The following is a 26,540-nucleotide window of genomic DNA, read 5'->3' on the forward strand; positions in this document are numbered from 1 at the left end:
CTTGGTCACTCTCACAGTAAGAAAGCATTCCCTGATGTTCACAGGGAATGTCCTGTGTTTCAGTTTGTGCCACTGGCCCCTTTTTCTGTCACTGGGCACCACTGAAAACAGCCTGATCTGTCCTCTTTGTACCATTCCTTCAGGTATTTATATACATTGATAAGTCCCCTCTGAGTCTTCTTTTCTCCAGGCTAAACAGTCCCAGCTCTCTCAGCTTTTCCTCATAGGAGAAATGTTCCAGTCCCTTATCATCTTCATGATCCTTTGCTGGACTCTCTCCAGTATGTCCATATCTCTTTTGTACTGGGGACCCAAGAAATAGACACAGCACCCCAGGTGTGACCTCACTACTTGCCGCAGATGCACCTGCCCTGCTGAAGACCTGACAAAGATCAGGTCTTTCAGGAGACCAGACAAAGACCACAAAAACGGGGACTTGCTGGCTGCTAAAACCTGATGCTTTGCTTACCTTGTCTTTTTCCTTCAGCACCAACTAATTGGAACTGACCACAGGTCAGACTCAACTTGGGTATGAACGGAGCCTGCCAGAGAGCTGATGGGAGTCAGTCCTTCTGGGAACAGTGGGGCTGCAGCTGGAGACTCTCCCCTGAGGTCGGGATGCTGCTTGAGGAAATTGCCTGAGGTTGAGCGCTCTCACTCCAACACCTTTGGTGAGTGACTGCTTCTGCTGGGTCTGTCCTTGAGTGAGCCCTCGCCCCTTTTGAGTGAGTGATTTGAGTTTCTGGATACCCTTGAGCGGGAGGTTTTCCTGCTTCTGCCTGGCACCCGGGCTTGTGGTTTACATTGCTTGGTCAGAGTGTTTTGAGTGACTGCTCTGTTTTGAGTGTGCCTCTGCCCAGTGCTGAGTAGAGGCGAAGGATCACCTCCCTTGACCTGCTAACAATGCTCCTCCTAGCACCCTCTAGTACCATCCTCTCTGCTCTAAGACAGAGAATCAAATGCCACTGATACCTGATTAGGGTAAATAACGTTAGAAGAAATGAATCATACACTTCAAGGGCAGAACCACCTTGAAAAGAAAGTAATGTTTAAAGGTCTGATTAAACACAGGTTATCTAGAAAGCCAACAAGTGCTGTATTTCATTTCCTGATGATACTATCACAGACACCTTTGTGCATCATCTTGCACAGAGAATCTATTAGGGGCGAAGAGCAGGCTGAAACATGCTGGAAAAATACTGAAACATGCTGTGTCCAATCTTTTCATATAAGGTAGACAAACCATAAGGCCTGGATTCATCTGTCTTGAGCCGAGACACTTATCTGACCATAGGCAATGAATGAATTTTGGGTTGTGCATCATCATCATCTCCACCATAGCAAGATGGAGATCACAGAAGGAAATCAAACATGTGTGGATGATCAAAACAAGAGATTTGATTTATTGTCTTGCTCCAGGCTGCAGTGATCTGTCTCAGGACTGCCTGACAGATACCCCAGACAGCCCCCATTGCAGGTGTTTTCTCATGCCTCGTTGTCCCTTTTCCTATTTCTTTGCTTTCCCCATCTTTGCCCGCTACTAATTAAATTTGCTGCATCTGTACCTGAGGTGGGTATTTCAGCTGTGCTTACAGGGACACTGCTGGCCTTTCAAGGTTATGCTTCCCAGAAGGTCCCCAATTCTCCCCTACAATTGTCTGTGCTATTAGGCTATTTCTTATGTAATTCCCTTTTCATTTCTCACGGTGTTATCTGTAATTCTTATCAGTGTTACACTGTTTCCTGTCACATCCAGAAATTTTCTCTTATAATGATCTGTAGTTTCTCATATCGTGTTCATTTAGTTTAACTGCACGTGAAGGTTTAGTCATCCGACTGCACCACCTTGTTCAAGAGATCGCTTCTAGTCCTATTTCTTGTTCGATGTTTTTACAACATCAGCTTTTTGCATTTCTAATTGTCCTAATGCTTTTTCTCTATTATTTGCTAGTTTTTAAGTATTGTGAACATCAGAATGGAACTATTGAAGTATTTTTCACAGATGCGTTTGTAATCCCTCTTCCAGTTGTTAAAATCATATACTCCTCAAATGGCTTCAGCCATTTAAAATATAGTTTCCAAGGCTAAGCTAGACTTAGAAGCATGGAATCAATGAATGGTTTGGGTTGGAAGGGACCTTTGAAGGTCATGTAGTCCAACACTCTTGCAATGAGCAGGGATATCTTTAGCTAGATCAGGTTGCTCAGAGCCCTTGAATGTTTACAGGGATGGGGCTTCTGCTGCCTCTCTGGGCAACCTGTTCCAGTGTTTCACCATCCCCATTTTAAATTTTTTTTCCTTATATCCAGTCTGAATCTACCCCTTTTTAGTTTAAAACCACTACTCCTTGTCCTGTCACTACAGGCCCTACTTCTAAGGTCCTTCTTTGTCAAAAAGGAAACAAAGAATTTCCCGAAAATGATAGCTAGGTTAGGTGGAAAAAAATTCCATATAAAACAATACATCTCCCTGCTCTGTTTTTTTGATAGAACCTGTAGGACTGATTTATCTTGGGCAGTAATATTCTGAAAAAAGACAGAGAACAATAATGGGCACTCAGTGGATGAGGGTCTGGGTTACTATTGAAAGATTACAAGGAGAACTGGAGAAAAAAACAGTATAGTTTATTTTTCCCCTTTTCATTTTAGGGAACTAAAGGTAGTTATTGAGGGCATAATTCTGAAAGATTTACTCATAGTGAATGGTATGTCCTCACTCAGGTCTTCCTTTGTGGTCAACACTTACAATGAGTGATATTACAGCTGTAGGTGAATGAAAGACCCTCTGAGTCCTCAAGTAGGATTTTGAGGGGTGAGCTTCATGGATTGAGGATAAGATTTTTGCAGTCTGTCTACATACAGAGTCTTTTTCAAGTACTTCAATACTTTTTATTTGTAAATTGTTCACAAAATACTTCTAAAATCTTTACATATGCAATATTTACATTGTTAAATGCCTTCTCAGTTTTTACAAAAACGATTGTTTGAAAGGATAAAAGATGTCTTCTAGCCAACAATGTAGAAAAGAGTCAGTCGTTGAGTATCTGCAAAAGAGCATCACTGAACTAAAGTGTGTTACCACAAATGTATTTTCATTCATAGATAGGAATCTGACATATATAGCAGTATACAGCTGATACAACACACAGGACAGCCCTGCCTAGTATCTTTCTAAAGTTTTTCAAGGAAAAATACATCAGCAGAACCAAAAATATCTGCTATTTTGTATCAGAGGAATTTTCCCCTTAAATCTGATAAATAAAATGCTAATACAAAAACGTCTTGAAAGTTCATCCACTGTAGCTTGTCCTTCTGAGATATCAGTGGTAGCTTTCTGCGTCCGAATAATGCTTAGAGACACTGTGATCCTTCTGCTAGATTTTCATATCCTATCCATTGTCTCTCAATTGCTTACCCCATGTAGGTAGGCACAGATGTGTGACTGTTCCCAGCTACTGTCATCTCATAGAGTTCCTTCAGATACCTCAATTTTTGCCTCTCTTAATTGAGCAGCCGTTATCATAACTTCTCAGGTGGAGTTAATTTACCTTCATTTAGCTTCAATTCTCTTCTTCCTGCTTTCTCTTGTTTTAGGAGGCAGTGACTTCAAAAGAAACGACTCACCACACAGTTCTCCACTGAGTCTTCTATAGGTTGAACATAGTTGCTTTCCAATCAGTTCCTAACAACTTATGATTTTTCCTGGAGCTAACATTTCATTCAGTTTATATCTATTAACACTCACAGTGCTACCATCCACTTGCTACTGTTGGATGTAATAAGACATATTATGTAATTACCTGTTTTTCACAGCTCCTACCCAATTTCCTTATCGTGTCCTTGAAAGTCTAAATAAATCTGTGCCAATAATGAAATTTTTCACCATTTTGCTTTCTTCTCCCTTTCCATAGACGTTAACAAGAATCTTGATATTCATATTGCCACTTAGTATACCTCATCAAACACTATATTCTGTGCTTTGCCATGGAAATAATTTCAACATTTTGTTTCCTGTCACAACCAGTGTTCAAAGTACAGCACATTTTCTCCCCTATACAAAAATAGGACAACACACTTTCTTAAAAAGTTAATCTGGGATGGTTTGGTGAAAACTTATTAGAATCCAAATTAACAATATCAATCCATTTCTTCTTGATTACCCCTACACAGTTGAAGGATGTGACAGTGACTCAGAAATCTTGCAGTTAAATATGGTATCCTGTAATAGGCTTGAAACACAAAGGCTGTTTCAATGTCTGTGTTAACTCAGTGACAACAAAAGGTAAAATACAGATAATTTTGTTGAGTAGTTTGTAGTAGGTTTTTCTGATGAACAAATTTGTTGGAAGTATCTAATTAATTCACCTGAGCTTGACATAATGACTATGTATTCTAAAATTAAGCTTGTTTTATATTTCAAAGATATAGCTATTTACATCCCCTTCTTGAAAACCTAGTGTGGTTAGGACAATACTCAGATGTTGTTTTTTAGCATTAGAAACTGAAAAGAGCATCATTAGGACAAATATTGCAAATTAATTGTTTTTCTACATGGTGGCTTCAAATCCGCTGTGCTCATCATAGTTGTTGGAGTGAATTTCATGTCGTTTCTCCTCTTCTGGAACCTGCCATGAAAATCAGAGAAGAGTTCAGTTAATGAGGTATAGACTTCCTGTTGCCATAAAAGGAGACTAAAGTGCACTGAGAATGTCATTCTGTTTGTATATATTATGTTACTATTTATTAACATTGACCCAGACTGACATGAACCATCAGTTCCGAATTCTGAGGGACGAATTCAGGGTTCTCTTAACGGTAAAATTCCTGGGATTTTCAAAGAGCTCTAAAGAAATAAGGTGACTGTCTCTAATGAAATGTAAATGATGTTGTATGCCAAATACCAGTGTCCCTTCCCATCACCTGATAAAGCTCACTTAGAATAGAATGTTTCCGAGCAGTTCTACTGATACTACAGGACCTTCAATTGAGCAGGGCTGTATTATTATCACTGGTCAACACAGGCTGTGAATTCTTCAGCCACACTTTAAAACTTGCTTTTTCCTGACATTTTTTATCATTTATATATGACAGCCTATTTCAAGTCTTGCAAAAAACCAGTGCTTTGACTTTCCCAAGGTCGAACAGTGAATGGCTTGCAGAGCTGTCATTAGAAGTGTTTTTTTTTTGATTGTTGCTGCAACAGCTGGTCTTTTGGCTTAGAACTTCCCCTTAGACTGCAAACTTCCTCTCACCAAAAGCCAAATAGTGTGGTTCATACTGAAGCTTAATTCATTATAAAAGTAACAAAATATTCTTTTGAGTTCACAACATTTTATTTACAAGGAATACATATCATGCATTTCTTCTTGTTTTGCCTTTTTGAGTTTGTCCTGGTATAAAGGATGAAATTCAGATTGACTAAATGAAGATTCTGTCATCAGTCTCTAATGAATGGAGATGCAGAAAGCCTACAAACAGTACAGGGAGCTTCTTAGGTTAGCCAAGAGGAAAGGTATGTCTGAGTTTTTGCTGCGCACTTTATTGTAGGCATCCAACTCAGAGATGTATGTGGGATTCAAATGATCAAATCTAGGTCTCTACAGTATAGAGATCTACATTTGAGATAGGCAATGAAAGGTCTTTCACTATCAGTGGCGAGTATAGAGACTTTCAAGGTTCTAATTCATGTAACCTAACAGGATCTCGAAGGACTCAAATGAACTGCAATCTAGAGCCATCTCTTTGTTGAGCGTGAAGGAAGCCTAGCAAGGCTGTTTCAGATATACTTGTTTCTCATCTGAATTGTCTGTCTTCACACATAAAACAATAGTGCCAGGAGGCCCCTTCTTCTGATAAGCTCACTCGTCAGATCATCCAACCAGGAAGCAGAAGAGCTTCTGCTCAGCCTAAGGGACACTGACCCTACAAATACTGAAGAAGTGCTCTAAATTTCATTCAGGTTGAAATTCTAGATGTCACTAGAAAAGAAGCACCATTTAGCCAAAAATGCAAATATCATGTGTCTAAACTACAAGAAGGAAGAGGATACTTGACACAGCAAGCACTTAAAAGAGAGATAAAGAGCTCCACTGAGGTTTCAGTTTGTTGGCTCTATTTCTGCTTCTTGTTCAAGGTTAGTCCAATGTAAATAGCACAACTAGCTAGCAAGTCCAAAGAAGATCCTGAAGGTGGCCTTGTTAAATCCACAGCCTGAGGTAGAGCAACATTTTTGAAAGTAAACTCGTGCAAGCAAACCACAAACCGCAGGAGAGCAGGACTGCAGTGTGCTGTGCATCTTCCAATACAATGAAAATAAAGGGAGGTTGTATCTTACCTCCCAATAAACAGAGTCGTCGAAGCAGTTCTGGTCAGATACTTGTCCCAAGAAGGGCAGCTTTAGAATACCGCCTGCAGGAAAAACAGCATCAGAGGTTAAAAAATGGACAAAATTGCCCAAATAAGTGTTCCTCGATGTACCTTGAGGAGTCGTCTCAGTTTGCTGACTCGTTTTCTAGTCTATGGAAATGCCCAACCACCTTGGGACACCAGGTCACTCATTACAAGAGGTGACACATGTTTCTTCATGTTGACACAAATAAAAGCTGTTTTTTAATTGCTCAAACCTTTCCCAGATTTCAGACTGGAATTTTCTATTTCAGCCTGAATTTTTGTTTGGAAAGTATCCACAATCACATGGAAACATGTGACAGGTAAATGAATATGTGTTAATCTCAAACTAGTTTCTGTTCAGAATTTTAAGTGTCTTAATCTAGAGAAGAATTCCATCCAGAACATCTTACTATTCCTATGTGTACAACTCAGTATCTTTGAAGCATGTATTCAGTAAGATATCTAGAACATTATTAGAAAACTGCATTTGCATATTTAAATTTCTGTCAGTGTGCCATCATGAGTTATATCTCTTTTTCTATTTTGTATTATTCACAGGAAATTGTTGATATATTGAAATTCTCCACGGGCAAACCTCTAAATTCGCACGTGTTTCATTTGCATCATACTGACCTGTCAATGCTCCGCCTACTAGTGCAATTCCAATTGTACTGCCCAGGGCAGCAGCCTGCATGCCAGGAGTAAGGCGGACACCTTCTCTGAAACGGGCAGAAAAATAAGCCATTGACAAAAAATTGTTACACTTTGAGACTGGTAATTGGTCTTACAACATTGTACTTGCTGTCTGCTGGGCAAGATGGTTCATAAGGAAAATAATCTGCCATTGCTGTGTACAAGACAGAAATCATAATTTTATTTTGGTTTTGTCTTAGACTACAGATGAAAACAAGTTCTTTGAAAAAGTTATTAGTATTTTGTAAGCCTTTAAAGAATGCCCCCCTTTTTCAAAAAGACCAGCATTTCATCTCCTTGGAGCCTTTTGAGAGAGTGGAAATAGACCATTTTGCCCATTTTCTTGGAAATCTTATAGTTACCAGCAGTGTAATTGTAGAATCATATTATTCTTCTATCTTTGAATGGTTCTGTATGCTCTTTTTTATGTTGTTTTTAATATGTTTATTTTTACTTGAGCTTTTAATTTGGAACAAGCTTGGCATATAAATGGTGTGTTAAAGGCAGGATATCAAGAAGAGTCCTATTTAAACCAGAACATGGTGTCTGACATCAAATCAAAGATGCATTTTCTGAAAAAAATCGTAATTAGATCCAAGGAAGGCGGAAAATCAGGATAGACTTTCAAAAATCGATAAAGTCCTTTCTGTCTTCTCTCTATAACTCACCTAACTTCATTTTTTATTGCAGTTACTATGATGCCAGCAATACCTCCCAGTATTCCAGGTAAACCATGCAAATTATGAACTCCACAAGTGTCTTGAATATTCAACTTGGATGCCAACAAAGGCTGAAATGAGGGGAAATAATAGGAAGTTTTTAGTGAGTTTATAGTCTTCCATTATCTCTAGAATGGAATGCAAAAGAAAGTAGTGCAAAAGTACAAGAAACAATTTAACATCTTCAATGTACACAAAGTCTAGCTATAAAATCTGCTATATTTCCCTTCACTGTGAAATCATTATATGCAGAGAAAAGCAAATATGTACATATAATGGTACAAATGTCTAAGCTGCCCTAATTAATATAATGGTACAAAACATACAACAGTCCACTGATATTCCTAATCCTTTCAGCCACTGCAGCAAAGATTGAAAGGGTTGGCTAAATCACACACCAACGCCTGTTCTGAGTCTGCTAGTCAGATATTTTCTTCCAGAATGTTTCTCCATCAGGAAATGCCAGTTTTAAACAGTTTTAGTTAGAATATTTTTTTCTACAGTTTTCACATGAAAGAGTTCCATTTCATACTTCAGAAGTATTTTTTGATTACAGATCTATTTAGAAATTTTGGAAGACTGAAATGTAATTAGACCTATTTCACTGAAACATGGACTTGGAGCAAAATTCTGGCAGCTTCTTGAATGCAAATCGCAGCTTTAATGAACTCTAATATCTTTATGATCCTTCTCTGTTCTTAGCTAGGTGATGGACTGAAGTTAGCTCATAAGCCTATATGTAAATCACACTGATTTAAAAATAACCATTACCTAGAGCTTACTCTCAATACTGTACCCGGCAGTTTCTAAACTCCCTTTCTAGCAAACCAAGGGAGCTTCAGTAAAACCAATGAAGCAATAAGTAAATGGGAGCAGAGGTGGGTCCTCAATACTTACAGTCAGGAAGTGGAACCCAAGGACAGAGATGATTCCAGCAACGCTCCCAATGCACATGGCGGCAAAAGGGGGGATTGACAGGTCAGCACAGGTACCCACTGCTACTCCTCCTGCCAGAGTGGCATTTTGAATGAGAACCTGCAAAGAGTATGCAGAGGTGGAGATGAATCATGTGGTACAGAGGCTTGTTTTAGGGATGAGTGACTTTGAAGCTTTTCTGAATAGAGAAGTTTTCCTTTTCTTCAGGCGGGATTTTTCCAGCGAAGAATGAACAGGAATTTAAACCAGGGTTCCCTGTTACGTATTCAGAGCGTTGGTTCAAAGCTGCTCTAAGCCATTTCAACTGCAGCCAGTTTAATGAAGTCCAACTTTTGCAAACTCATCTAATCTCTCCAGAAGCCAGGTGGAGCCAGTGAGAGCTGCCTTCTACAGCAGCAGCAGCAGATTCTGCAAGCTCATTGAACTGGGCCTGCTTACGCTGGGCTTAGATAAACACTGCAACTGCTGGAAAGAAGTGGGTGAAAACATAGGGCTGGATTTTAGGGCAAGGAGATGAAAGGTTGGCAGCCTGGAGGCCCCAACCTAGTTTGGCTTTGCCTATTGTGCAGCTACACTGTGAGACTGACAGGGAACAGCTCGTTGCCTGGAGAGGCTTATTTTGGCTATTAGAATACAGTCACTCATACAGGAATTTCTTTGGAATAAGACCCAAAAGGATACCTGAACATTGGACTAATGTCTCTATGGTGCAGCAGGTTCTGTGGACAAGAGAGAACAAGGGAGCAGGACCATCACTATGATGTCCAAGAGCTTTTCACTCTCCAGATGCAGTGATCCCCCTGAGGAATAACCACATGTCTAAAGCAGGGTGGGTTGCCTCAGGGCTCAATCTTACATTATAGTTTTTAGAAGTAGAATAGCTCTAATTTTGCCCACAGTATGAGCAAAGGCTCCACATAGCTCATGGACATTGGGAATCTGCCTAATCATCCTTATTATAGAGGATTTAACAGAGGTTGTGATGTGATTCTTACCATACTGAATTTGCCTCTTTGATCCACCAGGCTGGAGAGGGCAAATGTTACGACAGCACATGCAGCCAAGGAATAGTAAGTGTTGGCAATTGCTTTAACCTGGGAAATTGGTTGAGCTGTAATGGCAGAGTTAAAACTGGGCCAAAAAAGCCAAAGGAACAGGGTACCTGGATGAATAGAAGTCAAAACAAAACAAAGACTCTTCAGTCACAAGGGATTTTCCAAAGTCAAAGATCCAACACAACAGAACTAGCTACAAGAAATGAGGATGATCAATAAGAAACATAAAATGGCCAAAATGCTGGAAGAAATAATAGATTCTGCAGAAGCTTTTGACACCGGCCGCTAAGATTTTCACACATGGCCTCTGTCAAATCTTACTGGAAGACTTCAACACATTGTGACCCTTGTCATGCCCCTCTCACTGCCAGAGTTCACCACCACTGTGAAAACCATACAGAATCAGCAAGGCAGTTTGCATGCAAATCCTTTGTCATCTATTGATATAACTGATAGTTTTACCTGGTAAATTGAGCTATGAATAGATCTCATGGACAGATAGATGTATGGTTTCTAACATTTATTAGCAGGACAGGCACAGCTCAATACTTCTAATTATGGCCAATTTCTATGGAAAAGGTGCTTATAGCAGAAGATTTAGCAAAAAGGGAGCCATCATTAATATGCAGTGAAAACGCATCTTTAATTTGATCTTTGCTTTTTTTAACCAAGGAGAAGTAAAAGTATGTGTGTCACTGAAAGCATTGTACATCCATCAGACAAAAAAGTATATGCCTTTAGGAGTGTACCTGAGAAAATGGATGCAGCGTAATCATTAAAACATAGGAATGAAAGTGGGATGAACAACTGATCAGCACTCACTATTACTTCACTTACCAATCATGGCAGATATGTCTGAATGATAGGTAGATTCTTCATTTTCATGTTTGTTTTTCAAACCAGGACGATACAAGACTAGGGTTACAGCCAAGCCAAAATAAGCTCCAAAAGCATGGATAGTCATTGAAGCGCCAACATCTGTGGCCTGTAATAGGGACCCAAAATAATGCCACAATTTATACAGCATAAAGAAGAGGATTTGATGAAGGAGAAGTCTGGATGACTTTAATGGTTTATTTTCTATGGTAGAAACTAGAACCTAGAAAATGTAAACTGGAAGTATTATGAAGTGAAAGCATTTGTTATTAACAGAAAAAAAAATATTAAATGCTTGTACCTGAAGTATTTCTGTAACTAGATGTTCATTGCATGCAAAAATTGTGACCTCCAGAATCGTCAAGATCAGCATCTGAACAGGACTTGTTTTCCCCAGGACTGCTCCAAATGAAATCAAAGCAGCTGCTGTACTGAAGTCTGCATTTATCATGCTGAAATTAAGAAAACAAATAAGAACAGAATAAAGCAAAACAAAAACACAGGAAAAAAGAAGATCAGTTTAAAGAGACCTGAAATAAGGCTGAAATATCAAACCTGTCATGTCATTAAAATGATAGAGCTTTAATTCTTCAGATATAAAATTATCAACATCATCTTTGTGGATAAAAATTAAATCAAACCTTTCCAGCTGGGTTTTCTAGTGATTTTACCATCTACTGAGGAAAAATTGTGGGAATATTACCTCCTGCATATAGCATATATGTGCTTAACTGGTTGAAATTATAGTGAAAAGTCAGATGGGATGTGTGTTGAGGATGTGCGGGGACATTTCCAGCTCTGACTGTCACTTGAACTCCAAAGATGACAGGGAGCTCTTAGCTTCATTCAGATGGTTTATCTCATTTCAAAAGCCTTTATGCCTTTCTATCACTGTGCATCATGTTTGATTAGCTCTCAGGAAGGACCAGTGTTAATAGCTTATGAGACAAGGCAAAAATAAATAAAACCATGAATTGTCCAAAAACTTGCAGCATAGAGGGTCACTAGCTTATAGATTCCCCTACAAATGCCTGTCTGTAAGCATTAAAGAGCTACTTATATTATTTCTACTTATCCCTCAGTAACATTTGGAAGCTGTTCCTTTCAAATTTGTCTACAAGTTGTCTCAGAAGACAGAACTGCAGATGTGGAAAACACTCTGAGACCTTGGCAGAAGCCAGACAGATGAATGGGAAGGGTATTAAAAGTATCTAGAGACATTGCTCATGAGGTCTCTTATTCTATGACTGGGGTCCAAAACTACTGCAGCAAGGTGCTCATGCAAATCATTCCTTGAGAAGCAGAATGAAACATCATGAGTGGATAGACACACTGTTCCAGCCTTTCTTCTGTGACCCCATGTGTCACAGAAGGACAGATCCTTTCATGCCTGCTGGATGCAAGAGCTGCTACTGCCGGAAATCTTCCAGCTTCCACATCTCCAGTGATTCAAATCAGTCTCTCTGCACGACCTGTGGACCACATGTAATGTAGCACCTAAGATTTCATCCCACTCTTTGGTTCCCTTAGCCCAGTGCACCAGATGTTGCCCCTTTAGAGGTGAAAGGCAGTCGGATGTTGAGAGGTAGACAGTAAGGCTCAATCAGATTTCAGTGAACTTAGAAGTCTGATCCCACAGATGTTGTAGTTTATGGCTTCTCTAATATCTTAAGGGATAAAAATGTGAAGTTTGGTAAATTCATAGATACCTTTTGATATTAACATGAATTTTCCCTTGTTTCAGGTGCCAAAATCCTTGCATCAGGGTTCCCCACTGGAGACCGAAGGCAGCAATGAGCATATTGATACCAACACTGCTGAATCCATATTTCTTCAGAAAGGTCATCAGGAAACCAAATCCAACAAATATCATCACATGGACATCCTGAAAGACTGAAGTAAAAACATGTTTGTGTGGTGACTATGATGGGAGGAAAGCTAGGGACAAATGAGGATCTAATAGAAAAGAAGAGTTCTAAACTCATGTCATCAATGTGATCCACCCTTCCCCACTCCATGGCCTGTCTACTAGTTGAAGATTGAGTGTCTGGAAAACACAAGACCCAATTATTGATTGTATTCCTTGCTATACCATTATGGAAAGAACACTAGATCTCTATACTAGCAAATTTAATGTGTCTGGAACTGTTCTCTGCGTGTGAAGCTACCTGAAACATTAAAGCTCCATGTCCTTACAGGAAAGTTCTCTTCCCCCACAAATAAAGCTCGTCACATCCAGTATGCTCTGGCTAACTTCAAAATTATACATAGGGATTTTTTGGTAGAGTCCTGGTTGTCCCAGTGCAAATGTATGCTTGTGATCTCTAAAAATTTACTGCACAAGAGATTGATTTCTTTACCTGGGTAAAAGAAAAAGGCATTTAAGGTAATGTCTAAACTAGTAAATTAATATTGCTGATCAACATATACTTAGCCCACCTTCAAATATGCTTTTTTTTTTAAAAAATATGGATTTTGTTAAAAGATAGATAGTTCATTTTTCTATTTTTTTTTGATTTTTAAATATTATTTCCTTTTATAGGCTCTTTAATACAAACTAAATTTATCATCATGACATAGATATTTTATATTCTAAATTTTTTTATTGCTCTGAAGTATTTGATGTGATTTAATGGACTCTACCCTTAACAGGTTTGAGTTCCATAATTAAAGCTTTTTCTCTGATTTTGTGGTTAGTAAGAACCTCAGAATCACAGAATGTGGGGGGTTGGAAGGGATCTTGAAAGACCATTTAGTCCCACTCCCTGCCAGAGCAGGACCACCCAGAGTAGGTCACACAGGAACGTGTCCAGGCGGGTTTTGAATGTCTCCAGAGAAGGAGACTCCACACCCTCTCTGGGCAGCCTGTTCCAGGGCTCTGTCACCCTCACAGTGAAAAAGTTTTGCCTTATGTTCATGTGGAACCTCCTGTGCTCCAGCTTGCACCCATTGCCCCTTGTCCTGTCATTGGCCATCACCGAGAAGAGCCCGGCTCCATCCTCCTGACACTCGCCCTTTACGTATTTATAAACATTGATGAGGTCACCCCTCAGTCTCCTCTTCCCCAAGCTAAAGAGACCCAGCTCCTTCAGCCTTTCCTCAGAAGGGAGATGTTCCACCTCCTCAATCACCTTTGTGGCTCTGTGCTGGGCTTTTCCAGCAGTTCCCTGACCTTCTTGAACTGAGGGGCCCAGAACTGGACACACTATTCCAGATGGGGTCTCACCAGGGCAGAGCAGAGGGGGAGGAGAACCTCTCTCGACCTAATGACCGTACCCCTTCTAATAGACCCCAGGATGCCATTGGCCTTCTTGGCCACCAGGGCACATTGCTGGCTCATGGTCATCCTGCTGCCCACCAGGACCCCCAGGTCCCTTTCCCCTACGCTGCTCTCTAACAGCTCAGTCCCCAGTCTAGACTGGGACCTGGGGTTGTTCTTTCCCAGATGCAAGACTTGACACTTGCCCTTGTTGTATCTCATTACATTTCTCCCTGCCCAGCTCTCCAGCCTGTCCAGGTCTCTCTGAAGGGCAGCACAGCCTTCTGGCGTGTCAGCCACTCCTCCTAGTTTTGTGTCATCAGCAAACTTGCTGACAGTGCACTATATTCCCTTGTCCAGATCATTGATGAATATATTGAATAGCACTGGTCCCAGTACCAACCCCTGAGGGACTCCACTAGATACAGGCCTCCAACTGGACTCTGTCTGATTGACCACGACTCTCTGACCTCTTTCCTTCAACCAGTTCACGATCCACCTCACTACCCGATCATCCAGACCACACTTGCTCAGTTTAGCTGCGAGGATGCTGTGGGAGGCGGTGTCAAATGCTTTACTGAAATCAAGATAAACCATATCCACTGCACTACCGTCATCTATCCACCGGGTTATGTCTTCATAATAGAGAAACTATTTTCATTTCTGTTTCATTGCCTCTTACATGCAAATATGTAGGAAACACTTGAGACATTGACCTAGTTAGTATAGCATTTGGCTTGAAGTTATGTTTCCCGGTCACGTACTTTCAGCAATCCTAGTTTTGCTATATGCATTACCATGTTTAGCCAAAAGAGGGCCCAGAAGTATAACAACTTACTGAAGAGTCCTAATAATCTCTACTATGTTTGCACTGTCATATTCCAGTCCTGACCTCGCACTGAAATATATACATGCATGTAGTGAGATGTAGTAACACATTAGGCTACACACATCTAAGATACAGCATAGAAATGCAGGTGGTTTGCAGACATCCCCAACCCTTTTGCTTCCCTTTAGGTTGGACACTTTCACATTTATTTTCTGACTTCAATAATAGCCAGTGATGGGATTCTGAGGCCCCCGCAGTCCTTTGGGAGCTTCCCATTTTCGTCCATATTACTCAATTTCCAGAACTACTATCCAAACTCCAGTGTTGTGCTTGCTACTTATTTTAAAAGATACACAACCAACTTAGCTTCCCCATTTAGGCTTCTGCTTTTGATATAGTTGGATATTTTGCATTGCAATTACATGTGAAAATAACTGTCATGTTTAGAGCTCAACACCACCCTGATGATCTCAGGTACGGATGATCACCCACCTTTTTTTTTTTTAAGTGGGACAAAAATACCAACACAGGTCACGTGACAAAGTTCTTCTCAGATAAGGGAAGGAGTAACCCAAGATCTCTTTCCCTCTTTTTTGAGGGTAAATGGAAACTGGATGAAGAACAAGCCTTTTTCTCCCCTTTTAAAAACAAATTTTCTACAAGTGACCATTCACCCAGTAACCTGTGGGATCAGCACCTTCGCATTTGAGAAGTAGCTCAGGTTATTTGTATGAATCTTGTAAAATTACATTATTAAAAGCTTGTTAATGTTACCAAAACCCCACAGAACTAGAGGGCAAATCCATAAAAGCTGTACAGCAATATCTACATAAGTAGCATTTTTGTTTGACTTTAGTAGAAGAAAATGGAAATGTATTTAATAAATGCTTAGCATGACAAGTCAGTTCACGACTTCAACCTTTTTCAGTTGTACTACTTTTGAGCTTCATGCACAAAATGAGGGGTACATTTGAAAATGACCTACTTCTGCTCCTTATGTTATTTAATCAGCCTATGCCATGGACTTTCCAATTATGTTTTCGTTTTGCCCATTCAGGTTAGTCAGCTCCAAGTAAGAAAATTTTTCCAGTCTCCCAGGGAAGATTATGGTTTGTTAGCATTCAGCATATTACTTGCCCTTGTTTGCAATCTCCTGGTTAAATCATTGCAGACAAAGCAAGTAAATTGTTCTCATCAAAACAATTCCATTCATGTGTACAATGTCTCAGTAAATCATGTCTAGATCAGCAAATGATACTTTACTGTTTCAGTAATTTGACTCTACATGTTAGCAAAAAAACAGGTTTCAAAGTTGATGCACTGGGGAGTTTAATTTTCAGTGCCAATCAACAGGGCTTCTGCATGCTCAAGTCTCTTTTCAAAACAGTGCTTTTTGAAATCTTACCCCAGCCCTGAAGATTAGAAGCAATTCTGTTTGAAGCAAGCAGCTGGTTGACATACAATCCTGGATCCTCCTAAGGGCTAGCCAGGGTTCATATAAATGTTTAAAAGCTGCCTGGACTTATTTACACAACAGTTTAAGAGTCCTGGTTAAAACTAGGTTAATTTATGGATGTTGAGGACAAATTTCAAATAGTTTAGCCTAGCTTATATCTTGAGCTTTAACTACCTCTTGCACATCCTTTTAAAGAAGAGTAAGTCTGGAATGATTTCAAATGATGGAGAAAACAGCATGATTTGAACTGTTTCAGCAGCTAGTTATGTTTAACAAGACGTAGTACTTCTATTCTGTGAGATAGGAAAATAAAGATTGGGAAAACCTCTCCAGCAGATCCTGAACAAAGCCACTGAACACAAATCTGCAAGGCTGCCCAAGACCAACATTAATTTCACTTCAGTGTCTCTGCATGGTTGTCAGTCTCAACACAAAGATGCTTGTAGCATCTAGGTTTGTACTAAAACTGTGATTTTGCTCTGCCTAAATGAGCAAACCATAGAACCCTGAACAAGAGAGGTGCATAAGTTTTCCTAAGTCATGAGTCATGGATCAATCACAGGACATTACATACAGGATACCAGTACTAAAGAAATCCTCTAGGAGTGCTTGCAAGACCATCACACGCCCCTGTCCTCCCATTCTGGTGACATGACAAACCTGAAGTTGTCCATCCAATTAATCACGCCTGTACTTGCATCCACCAGAAACAGATATAATGCAAAGCTATGCTTTGGGAATGATCTCAGCTCAGCCCCGCTTGCCTGAGTGCAAAACTGTGGTGATTCACAATTATTACTTTTATCTTTCTTCAGTCCAAAAATACTGAAACAACTTGTATTCATAGTGCTCAGGTATTTAAGGCATACAAAACCAGGCCCTGCACTGCAGTTCTGGGAATATAAATATAAATATAAATATAAATATAAATATAAATATAAATATAAATATAAATATAAATATAAATATAAATTTGCCCCTGGATGAAACAACTACATCTACGAGGTACAGATGGGTTAACATCACTGGGGATAGCATGGGAAGTAGTTTGAACACTCCAGTTTGTGAACTCAGGAGAAGCTCTGGCTCAGGATAAGTCCTGACACATCTATACAACCATAGCGTTAATTTTTCTGCTGGGTCCTCAGGCAAACTGTGCTCTTGTGTGTACTTTGTAGACAGGGAAGTTTGAAAGGAAGAGGGTCTAAAAGTGGAAACACAGATATTAGGAAATCCTGCTTTGATCCCACTTCTTTATTGTGAATGAGATCCATCAACTCTTAGGTCATCATCTGAAAGTCCAACATGACATCTACAGTGTTTGCTTAGTTTATATCTCTACTGGTAAACTGAACAGGCTGGCCAAAAGGCAGATGGCAGAGGACTCACATCTGTACAGCTACATGCTCTTCTCCCCCAAAACACTGTTCCCACCTGCCCTACTTGCTGAGAATAGTCCCTTATCTGCAATATGCCTAAAGCCATACCTAGGAGGAGGTTTGTGGCTGTATTTGTTGTTGTCATGTTGTTTTGGGGTGGAGTCAGAGAAGAGGTAGGTGGACAGGTGTTTTAGGCAATAGCTATGTTAATAAAATTTCAGTGCCAGAATTATCTGTGCTGTCAAATTATTAGTGTGGTCTCTGGCATAGTTTTTTGCCTAGGCCAGCTATCACCTCCTGGGTGACAGTGGACCAAGGGTCATTCCCAATATACCACCTAGATAAGGCCACCTAATTTAGGAGCTGGGGTAGTTCAATATCATGGACATGATCAAGCTGTGTCTCAGAAAGAGAGTGGGCTCTGGCATACCCTAAGTTACTTTCTCTCGTGGATGCTGCATCTCAGCAAAGTCAACCCAAATGAGAGTAATTAGCCCCTGGTGTTCATCAGCTGACTTGCTCCTGGAGCTGAATAATACCATGCATTCACTATTCTCTCAATCGGGCAACACTCTGTGTGAGAATACGCCACCCAAGACTACTAGGGAGTGAAGTGACCCCGAGATCGCATTCTCCTCTAACGGTCACTGAAAGGCCAGTTGGAATGAGACAAAAAGATGGATGCGTTCAAACTTACGTAAGGTACCACATACAGGCAAGGAGCTCTGTACTGCTATGACCATCATTAAGAGGACTGCAGTCAGGGCTGCATGTTAAGACATCAGAGCCAAGAAGACAAACAACAAGCCTTCAATACTGCCAGCAAGGCACAGGCTCCTCCTCTGCGGACTTATTTTTCTATTTAGAACAGTCTGATCTTTGAATGAGGAGGAGGAGGAGAGTGGGAGAAGTCAGCAACTACTCAGGCCAAAAGCTTTCTCCCTGAACTTCATCAAGCATTTGCAGAACAACAAATCAACAGAAACACTTGCAGGCTGAACCACTACTGTCTACAACTGAGCCACTGCTTTGGAAGATAGGAGAGGGTTATCCACCTTGTGGCAAAAAACACTGTCCTTTGTGGAGTCCAGTTTCTGCAAACATATTTTGTAACGATGATGAATACGCTGCCCAATTCCCGTGTTGTCGTAAGACAGCCGTTTGAAACCTGGATCATAGTAAAGAAACGGTCTGTTCATTTTCATTGTTTGATACAGTAATCAGGACAGAAGGTTTGGCAAGAAGCAGCACCATCCATCGCCGGAAAATATTAGAAATGTTCAAAGCAATTCACATTTCTCCAAGTTTTAACTTGCTATGCAAACACTAGAACTATTTTCAGGACTATTCTCTCCCAGAACTGCTAACTTCTCAGCAGTTAGGTACTTTCAGAATTTTATATGTGCTCAGCTTGAATCTGTCTTTGAAGCCTGCTGCTTTCACACCTCAGAAAAAGTTTGTTTGCCCCAAAGCATGACTTTCTTTTCTGGCTGTATCGCTAGGTCTCATAAGTTATTCAGAAATCTTGCTTAGGATTAGTTTAAAGAAATTCTATAAATCTTACACAGCAACACTTACGTGGGTATAAATTTTCAGAAGGATCACTGTTGTCGTATTCCACAAATATCCCAAACAAAACAATGATGATCACTTCCAGAAGAAGAGCCGTGATCGAGAACTTGAACCTCATGTTGGTGTCAAGGGCTGAAGGCATTGAAGGAGAGCAGGCGGCTGTGAGAGCCTGATAAAGGACGCTTGCCTTCAGTGGAGCTGCCTAATTCAGTGGATCTGGGTGATATAGCAAAAAAAAAAAAAAGAAACAGGGAGACAGGCAAAAACACTGTCACACCCACTATGGGAGGGAAACAGTAAAACACTATGGGTCAATATAGTGACTTCTATTTCCCAGGCTATTTCAGTGCATGAAATGCTGCCTTACATATTTTTCCAGTTTGTTATGCAAACCGGCTCATTTAGCCACAGATGTGCTTTTCGACGTGCTTTTCAATATCTTACACGTATTTTAAAAAAGAAATAGCCTACGAGAAAATCTCACAGAGCCTGGTTTGCTGCACATAATAAGGAACACAGAGACAGTCAATTGTGTTTCCTGTAGTCAATAATTTCTTCAAGTTGTAGCTATCATTTTAGAAGGTAAATGATTTTTTGTTTTATATGAAACATATCTCCTGTCTCTTCCTGTAGGATATGGTAAGCAAAGAGAATGGCTTTCAGTAGACTGAAGAAATACTTGTTCTTATTTCACAGTGAATGAAGTACTCAGAGCACATGTTCTTATTGTGAACTCTTATTTATAAAGAAAATAATTATACTTCTTCAAAAGAAAAAAGGATATTCCTAGTTGATAAAAAATAAAGCGGTAGATTATTAAAAAGAGGGATTTGAGAAAACAGCTCAATTTTTCAAATTTAATTGTTGCTTTTTGTATTTCCCTTAGCTAAGACAATGAAAATATGTCACAGATTGAATCTCTTAAATAGTTTTAAAAAGCTCGTGAATGAAGGAGCAAATTAAAGTTCACTCAGATTACTGTTGGATGATGACTTGTTCTTGAGATTCACATCGCTTGTAAAAATTTATCTTGACTTCTAAAAGTTTTGTGGATAAAATATTTTTTTGATGTGATACTAAGTAACTTGGCCTCTGTTAGCCAAGTTCAGAAGATAGGCCAAATTGTATGGTGGGAGCCTTTATTCAATGAAAAATTTTGTCTATTAAAAAAAGGGATGATACTGCAGTAGTAGATTAATTAGTCATTAAGTCGTAGTGCTAGGATACAGCAATAAAGTGCCGTGTTGGTCCTTGGGTATCAGAATTGGCAGATTCTGTAGATGCTGGGAGGTGATGCTACATCAGGCTGCTGTCCTAGTGAGACTATTGTTGGAAAACTGCTCACATGCTACAAGATTTAAAGAACTCAGGGGGTTTTTGGGTGTCTATACTGGTGTACAAGGCAGTGCCATGGCCTTTTCTCTGATCCTGAGGCCATTTTATGTATTTGTCAATCATTAGCTTTCCAAGCAGGATGTCTGACACCAGGCACCTTTCAGGAATGGTGCCCTGTTCATGGTAATTCCTGGACTAAGTCTGCTTGACACTGCTGTTGTAATCTCATGGAGGCTAATAGCCCTGGCACTGTTCAGTTTTCTAGTATAAAGGTAGAATTAGACCACTGTCCAAACGAAGTTTACAATGATCTCAGCTTTTTTGCCTTAAAAATGAGTCTGTGGATTTGGAATGGAAATCAAATTATTTAGCAAGAAGAACGTACCAGTCTATCACAGAATCAAACTTGCAAGTGGGAAAGCTAAAATAAGCATAGAGTTTCTTTTTTTCTTTGTAGCAACTGTATTTCATTTGAACAGCTCAAAGAGAGGAAGCAGATCTTTGTTCAAAACCTATTGCTTATCCTTGCTGTACCACAGGATAAGACAGACTGCAAAGTTTGATTGTAAGGACCCGTGAGCTCCTTCATTTGCACAGGAAGTGATTAAAAAAGAAAAAAAAATCACAAATAATGTGCATTGTTTTTTACCCATAGCTCAGCCATGAGTATCTTGTGTTATACATTACATAACGTTTTCCCCAGGGAATACCTCACATGCCATATATGTAATCCTTTTATTAAGTTCTTTCAGGGTTACAGAAAAGGGTCCTTGTTGAAATGTTGTTGGGCAAAGTGCCTTTTAACAAATGTTTAAATTTTAAAATGGGTCAAGTCTAGTTTGTTCAAGCAGGACTTTCTCTAAGATTATTACTTTATATCTTAAATTGCATGCAGTTACATGAACACAAACACACAGACACACAATTTAGATTGAAAGAATGTTCATGCACATCTTAGTGGGTCACACTATACTGCCTTCGTAGTTAATGTGAAATTATGTACATCTCAAGAAAATGATGCAGCTTAACTCTCTCAAACAGTTGTCTTAGGAAAATATGCATAACATTTCAGAGATTCTCATGGCCCTTCATTGATTTTAACACAAGCCTTCGGTGAGTAGTTCAGATTTAAGCACCCAAACTCTAGAAACCTAACTTAGGAACAGGCTTTTCAGCCAAGATTTTCGAGGACTTGACAAATGTACTCGTTTTCTCTGCTGTAATTCATGTGGCCTGTGCAGTGCATGAGCTGGGGAACTGTTACCTGAGAGTACAAACGAAAGTTGTGCTCCACCATGTATATGCCAGAAAGCTGATCTACCACTGTAACTGGAATACACAGTCCTTAAGAATTACATTTAGCAAGCCTCGCATTGCCTTCTCAGCACTCTACCCAAAGCCCAGCTTTCCCTCTGTCTGTTCCCCCTTTTTCTTTTCTCTTTTTTTTTTTCTGGCCTGAAAAAGCAACTTAGCTATTTTCCTGGTGGAGCGAACTAATGTCCAGCAGCCACAGATAAATGGCCACTATACATATGCAGGGGATTTATATGCTAATATGGATTCTGAAGAAATCATATTCCAGTATTTATGCACTCCAATATTTGTTCTAAATAAATTAAACACTTCTCTCTCACCATTAACGAGGCTTAATCCATCAACATTTAACTTCAGATATTACCAATCTGAAGCAAAAAAAGGACTGACAACACTAGCTGCCAGAAGGAAGAAGATGCTTTATCCAGAGGTAGAGTTGGGCTACTTTGCTCACTTGCCCTTTAAGATAGGCTTTGGCTTGTATCATATTTGGATCTGGGGCCTGCTTCAGGGAATGGCAGGTCTTTTAGATATTGTCCTCAAGCCTTTCCAAGGGAAGAAGGGTAAATAGCCATACCCTGAGTTTGAAGCAGTGGTGGCAAGGAGAGCAGTTTCAGCTTTCCTCTGCAAAAGCTTGGACTGCTCTTTGTGACTGTGACAAGATGCTTCTCTGCCCTGAGCACTGAAAAGGACAGTTTTAAACTCCTCATAGCTTGTCCAAACCTGATTAAAATTTCACAGGAGAGGAAAAAGACAAATTTGCAGCTTGTGGACTCCACTGTTTGCCAGATCTGTTGTGCACTGGGCAGTTTTCTCAAAGAAAAGAGTGAAATGAAATCACAGGAAGCATTAGGCACTGACAGTGATCTGTAAACATTGTCCTCTGTATACTCAAAACAGAAACATCTTCATTTCCCTAGAGGAAAATAGATTATTCCCACTCTTTTAGGTAATATGTTTATGAATGAAGTTCCCTATTAAATAGAATAAATTCTACAGATGGCTGTGGGCACTTGATCATAACGTCTGTGGAAAGTACAAGAAGTTTACCATGTTAAATCATGAAAACAAGGCCTTGATCCTGCAGCCCTACATCCCAGTGGAAACTTTGTGCATAGGAGAAAGTCAGTAGGTCCTGCATTCTGGCCTGATATATTTCCCAGCTGAAGCAACTGCCATGTCAGTGGCTGTCTGTCTTTCCCATCTTTTATTTCTGATTATCTTGTTTCTGATATAAGCTTGCCAGGTGACAGGGAATGGCCACCTGCAACATTACATTTCAAAACCCAGCAGTCCAGGTGCTGCACAGAGAGTTGCACACACCTTGAGCTGCCGGTCGTTAGTGTCTGAGAAATTCCCTTGTGTCTCCTTATTAGCTTCAGCGAATGGCTATAAATACAATGGAAGAAGTGAGGATGTTCTTTGATGAATATTGTTGCACACCTGAACCTACTAACTTTGAATATTTGTCTTTTAAATGGCCGTTGGGTTTTCCATCCCACCTTTCCATCTCATCCTAAAGAACGAGGAGGAAGCTGCGTTTAATAATCTTCTTACAGAATACTCTCAAACATCATTAGGAGCGGCACTCACCTGAGCAGTCACATGCTATACATTTCTGTGTCTGATCTAACCAGTAATGCTCCCCTTTTAAGTCAGAAGAGAGAAACAGACACTTCCAAGAACAATTGTTTTCATCTTAAAGGACGATACCTAAAACAGGCTGAACAGACCAGGTTTATGCAAGGACCTGGCACTCAGTGCCTGTTTGGTCATGTTTGTTGGCTGACACATGCTCAAGTCAGCTTCAGGACGAGAACTGATGCGGTCCGCTGAAAAGGCTGATGTTACTTGAAAATGATTTCGGTTCACTGAAGTCTAAGCTACGGGTATCCCTCAGCCAGCGACGTGTATTTACAGAGCATGACTTGGGTGTGCGCCAATCTTTAAGCTTCTTCTTGCTGTGTGCTCTTGTGGACGTAGCTACAGAGACCAGAAAGCTAGGGTAAGGTGTAACTTGCCTGCACACTGTGGCAGAAATAGTTCTTAGATCTCCTGAACTTTGAGCTGAATAAGTTTTTCTGAGAACATTGACATTTATCCCATTTCTGTGGTGTCACAGTAGAAGAATTTTTTCATTAAACATTAATGCTTTGAGTCAGCAAACACCTATCTCACCTCAAGTTGAAAGTTCAGACAAGTAAATGCAGTTCGTCCATGCAGTCCTTAAATAGCCGCCTTCACCTTGAAGAGGGAAGTAACAGTTGGTGTGTTTTATGACTCTTTGGATAGCAACAATAAAATTATCCTGACTGGCTCCACATCACCCCCACCAGTCTCTTACCTGATTTCTTAGAAATGCAGGGAAAATAAGGTCACTAATGCACCACTAAAAATTTATTATGGAGAACACTAAGTTGTCCATCAGAAGGAGGAAACACAATGGAAAAAACAGCAATCACAGCTTAATAGATAGATGCTGGTTTAGTTTACCTTGTTATTACAAGGTTTCTTGCTGTCTTTTATTTTTCCATTTGAAATCACACAGAGTTTCTCCTCTATGGAAGATGTTGCTTGATTACTATACAATGCTTTTCCTCTCTCCAGTACACAAAGAACTTATAGAGGTTAAGAGTAGAAGGAATTACTCAGTCTTTTTGATCCTTCCTGTAAATAAAATAGGCCAGAGAATTACATCCAGTTAGGCTGTGTTCAGCTAAAGTGTACCTTGTTGAAGAGGAGCATGATGTGCTTAAAAACTTCACGCTTTCATGTACTGCTTTTATTGCAGGAGCATTGCAAAGAAGGAATAAAATGCAGAAGCAGAAGTTTTTGGTTGAGGTGTATCCCAAAGTTGCAGGAAAGCTGTTTACAAGAGATAACGGGGTTTGTTCTCCCTTACACAAGGGCTAGTTTGTACAGCTCTTGTGATAAAAAGGGGACTACCACAGAGAAGATGGATGCTTTACATACACCGAAATAGTATATATGAGATGAATGTTTTAAGTGTCAGATACTACTTGCAAAAGATGTTAGTGATAAGTCATGTATGTCTATTGTCCTTTGTTGTGTTAGTGTGTTTCTCTTGGTCCCCATCAGTCCTCTGTGCTTAATTGTATCTGGGTGCTCGAGGTGGTTCTTACAGAGATGCTGCTCCTGCCAGTGTGAAGACCCTTAGTTAAGTCTTGCTGTAAAGGCAGGCAGGTATTAAGCTTCTGAAAAAGCACGAGGAGATGATCTCAGTCATGACAATCTACCATCTTCAGTTGTCTTTCCTTACTGAGGACAGCCTCTAGGTTTCAGAATCCAGTCTGGAGCTACAAATACACCTGTATTTGTGTTCACTCTACTCTTTGCATCCTCCCAGAAGGACATTAGGAAAGGGCACTTCTCAGGGAAGTTAAGAAGTCACCTTTTGTCCCTCACTGAACTTTCATGATGCTGCTTTCTTTACTGGCATCAGCAAATGCAAGTGTGTGTCCATTTGAGAGGTCTCCATTTCTCTTGGGTTGCAGCTACTCTACAGCATCACTTGATATAGATTTGTTGCCTTCAATGTACTCTTGTTGCATTCATGTTAATCAAAACAAATGTTCCTCCAAACAAAAATTTCCCAAAACACAGGACAAGATTTAAATGGAAACAGAGAGTTTTATTCTACAAAAGCAAAGCCTTTGGAGAAAGCTCCGTAGTGGAGATGTTGTTAAAAAAGCAAAGTGGAAAGATGCACCTAAAAATACTTAATTTTCAATGTTGTTTAAAGGATTTCTTAGCTGTGCTAGCTATAGAGTTATTGGCAGCATGGAATATGGAGGATTGTTTTCCGGTGTCAAGGAAGTTATTTATTCTTCTGAATTACCTTTTACCTGAAGATCACATTATGCACAAAGGAGTTTTCAAAACACTTTCTAACAATCCTTTCTATGTTCAACTAGCAGTTGAGATAAAATTTAAGTGGACTTTCAGCTCTGGGTCAAAGTCCTGGTCACCTGTGAATCTGCACAGATTCTGTAACATGCTGATTTCCCTTAGTAGTTTCAATCTTCCTAGCAAGTAATATGAATTTTCTCTACCAATTCTTTGCTTCACTAACAGTTCCATTGACATAGCAGCTTCTTCCCCCACCCCCTTGCTTCCAAATGCCACATTGTAGAAAGTATTTTCTAGACATACACATGTTATTTTTCTGGGCTTATGCGCCGATCACACGTATCACTTTAATAATATAAACAATCAGTTTAGGTGCCTCAGTTTGCACATGGGTGAGGATCTGTTTTCCTCTTAGGAATAATGGCAAAAAAAGTGCTTTTGAGAAATAACGAATTTAGAGAACTATGAGATTAGGTGATGTAAGTACAATGGTAAATGTATTCATCTCTTTACCTTGTCTGTGACAAGATGATTTACTTGTGGCCCAGGAACTTTTGTTCCTCATAAGCTTTTTACAACTTTTCAATGTTTCTGTGTTTTAAGGTGTCTATTCTGTTATCTATAAAGGTTGTGTTAATTTCCATTTCCCTGTTTGCTGAAAACTAAATAAACCCTTTTCAGCTTTGGAAATCCTCTTCTTTTTTTTTTCCCCCGATGGTCTTTTACAGCTACAATTTTGCTCAGTACAAAGCTGTGCTATTCCTGCAAAGGTGCTGCGTGCTCCATTTACTGTAAGGAAAGGCCACATCACCAGAGTGATGACTACAGGAAAACTGGCATGCTTTCTGTTTCAGCAAG

The 26,540-nt window shown here is 39.9% G+C and overlaps 1 protein-coding gene across 2 annotated transcripts; it reads right to left on the reverse strand.

The window, feature by feature from the left end:
• Positions 1 to 3,869: 3,869 nt before the first annotated feature.
• RHAG (Rh associated glycoprotein) lies at positions 3,870 to 19,360 on the reverse strand. 2 transcript variants are annotated; one of them, XM_086460349.1, is made up of 10 exons: positions 19,170 to 19,360; positions 12,378 to 12,561; positions 10,970 to 11,120; positions 10,630 to 10,777; positions 9,733 to 9,899; positions 8,699 to 8,836; positions 7,751 to 7,872; positions 7,023 to 7,108; positions 6,334 to 6,407; positions 3,870 to 4,624 (listed from the first exon to the last, which is right to left on the reverse strand). In XM_086460349.1, exons 1-10 carry the CDS (start codon positions 19,303 to 19,305, stop codon positions 4,547 to 4,549), a joined length of 1,284 nt encoding a protein of 427 aa, XP_086316475.1. In that variant the 5' UTR covers positions 19,306 to 19,360; the 3' UTR covers positions 3,870 to 4,546. The 2 variants fall into 2 exon arrangements, with proteins under 2 accessions (XP_086316475.1, XP_086316476.1); XM_086460350.1 differs by having other exon boundaries at positions 19,164 to 19,360.
• Between the last annotated feature and the right edge of the window lie 7,180 nt (positions 19,361 to 26,540).

Source organism: Leptosomus discolor, chromosome 2 (assembly GCF_034619465.1).
Source record: "Leptosomus discolor isolate bLepDis1 chromosome 2, bLepDis1.hap2, whole genome shotgun sequence".
In the NCBI taxonomy this organism is placed as follows: domain Eukaryota; kingdom Metazoa; phylum Chordata; class Aves; order Leptosomiformes; family Leptosomidae; genus Leptosomus; species Leptosomus discolor.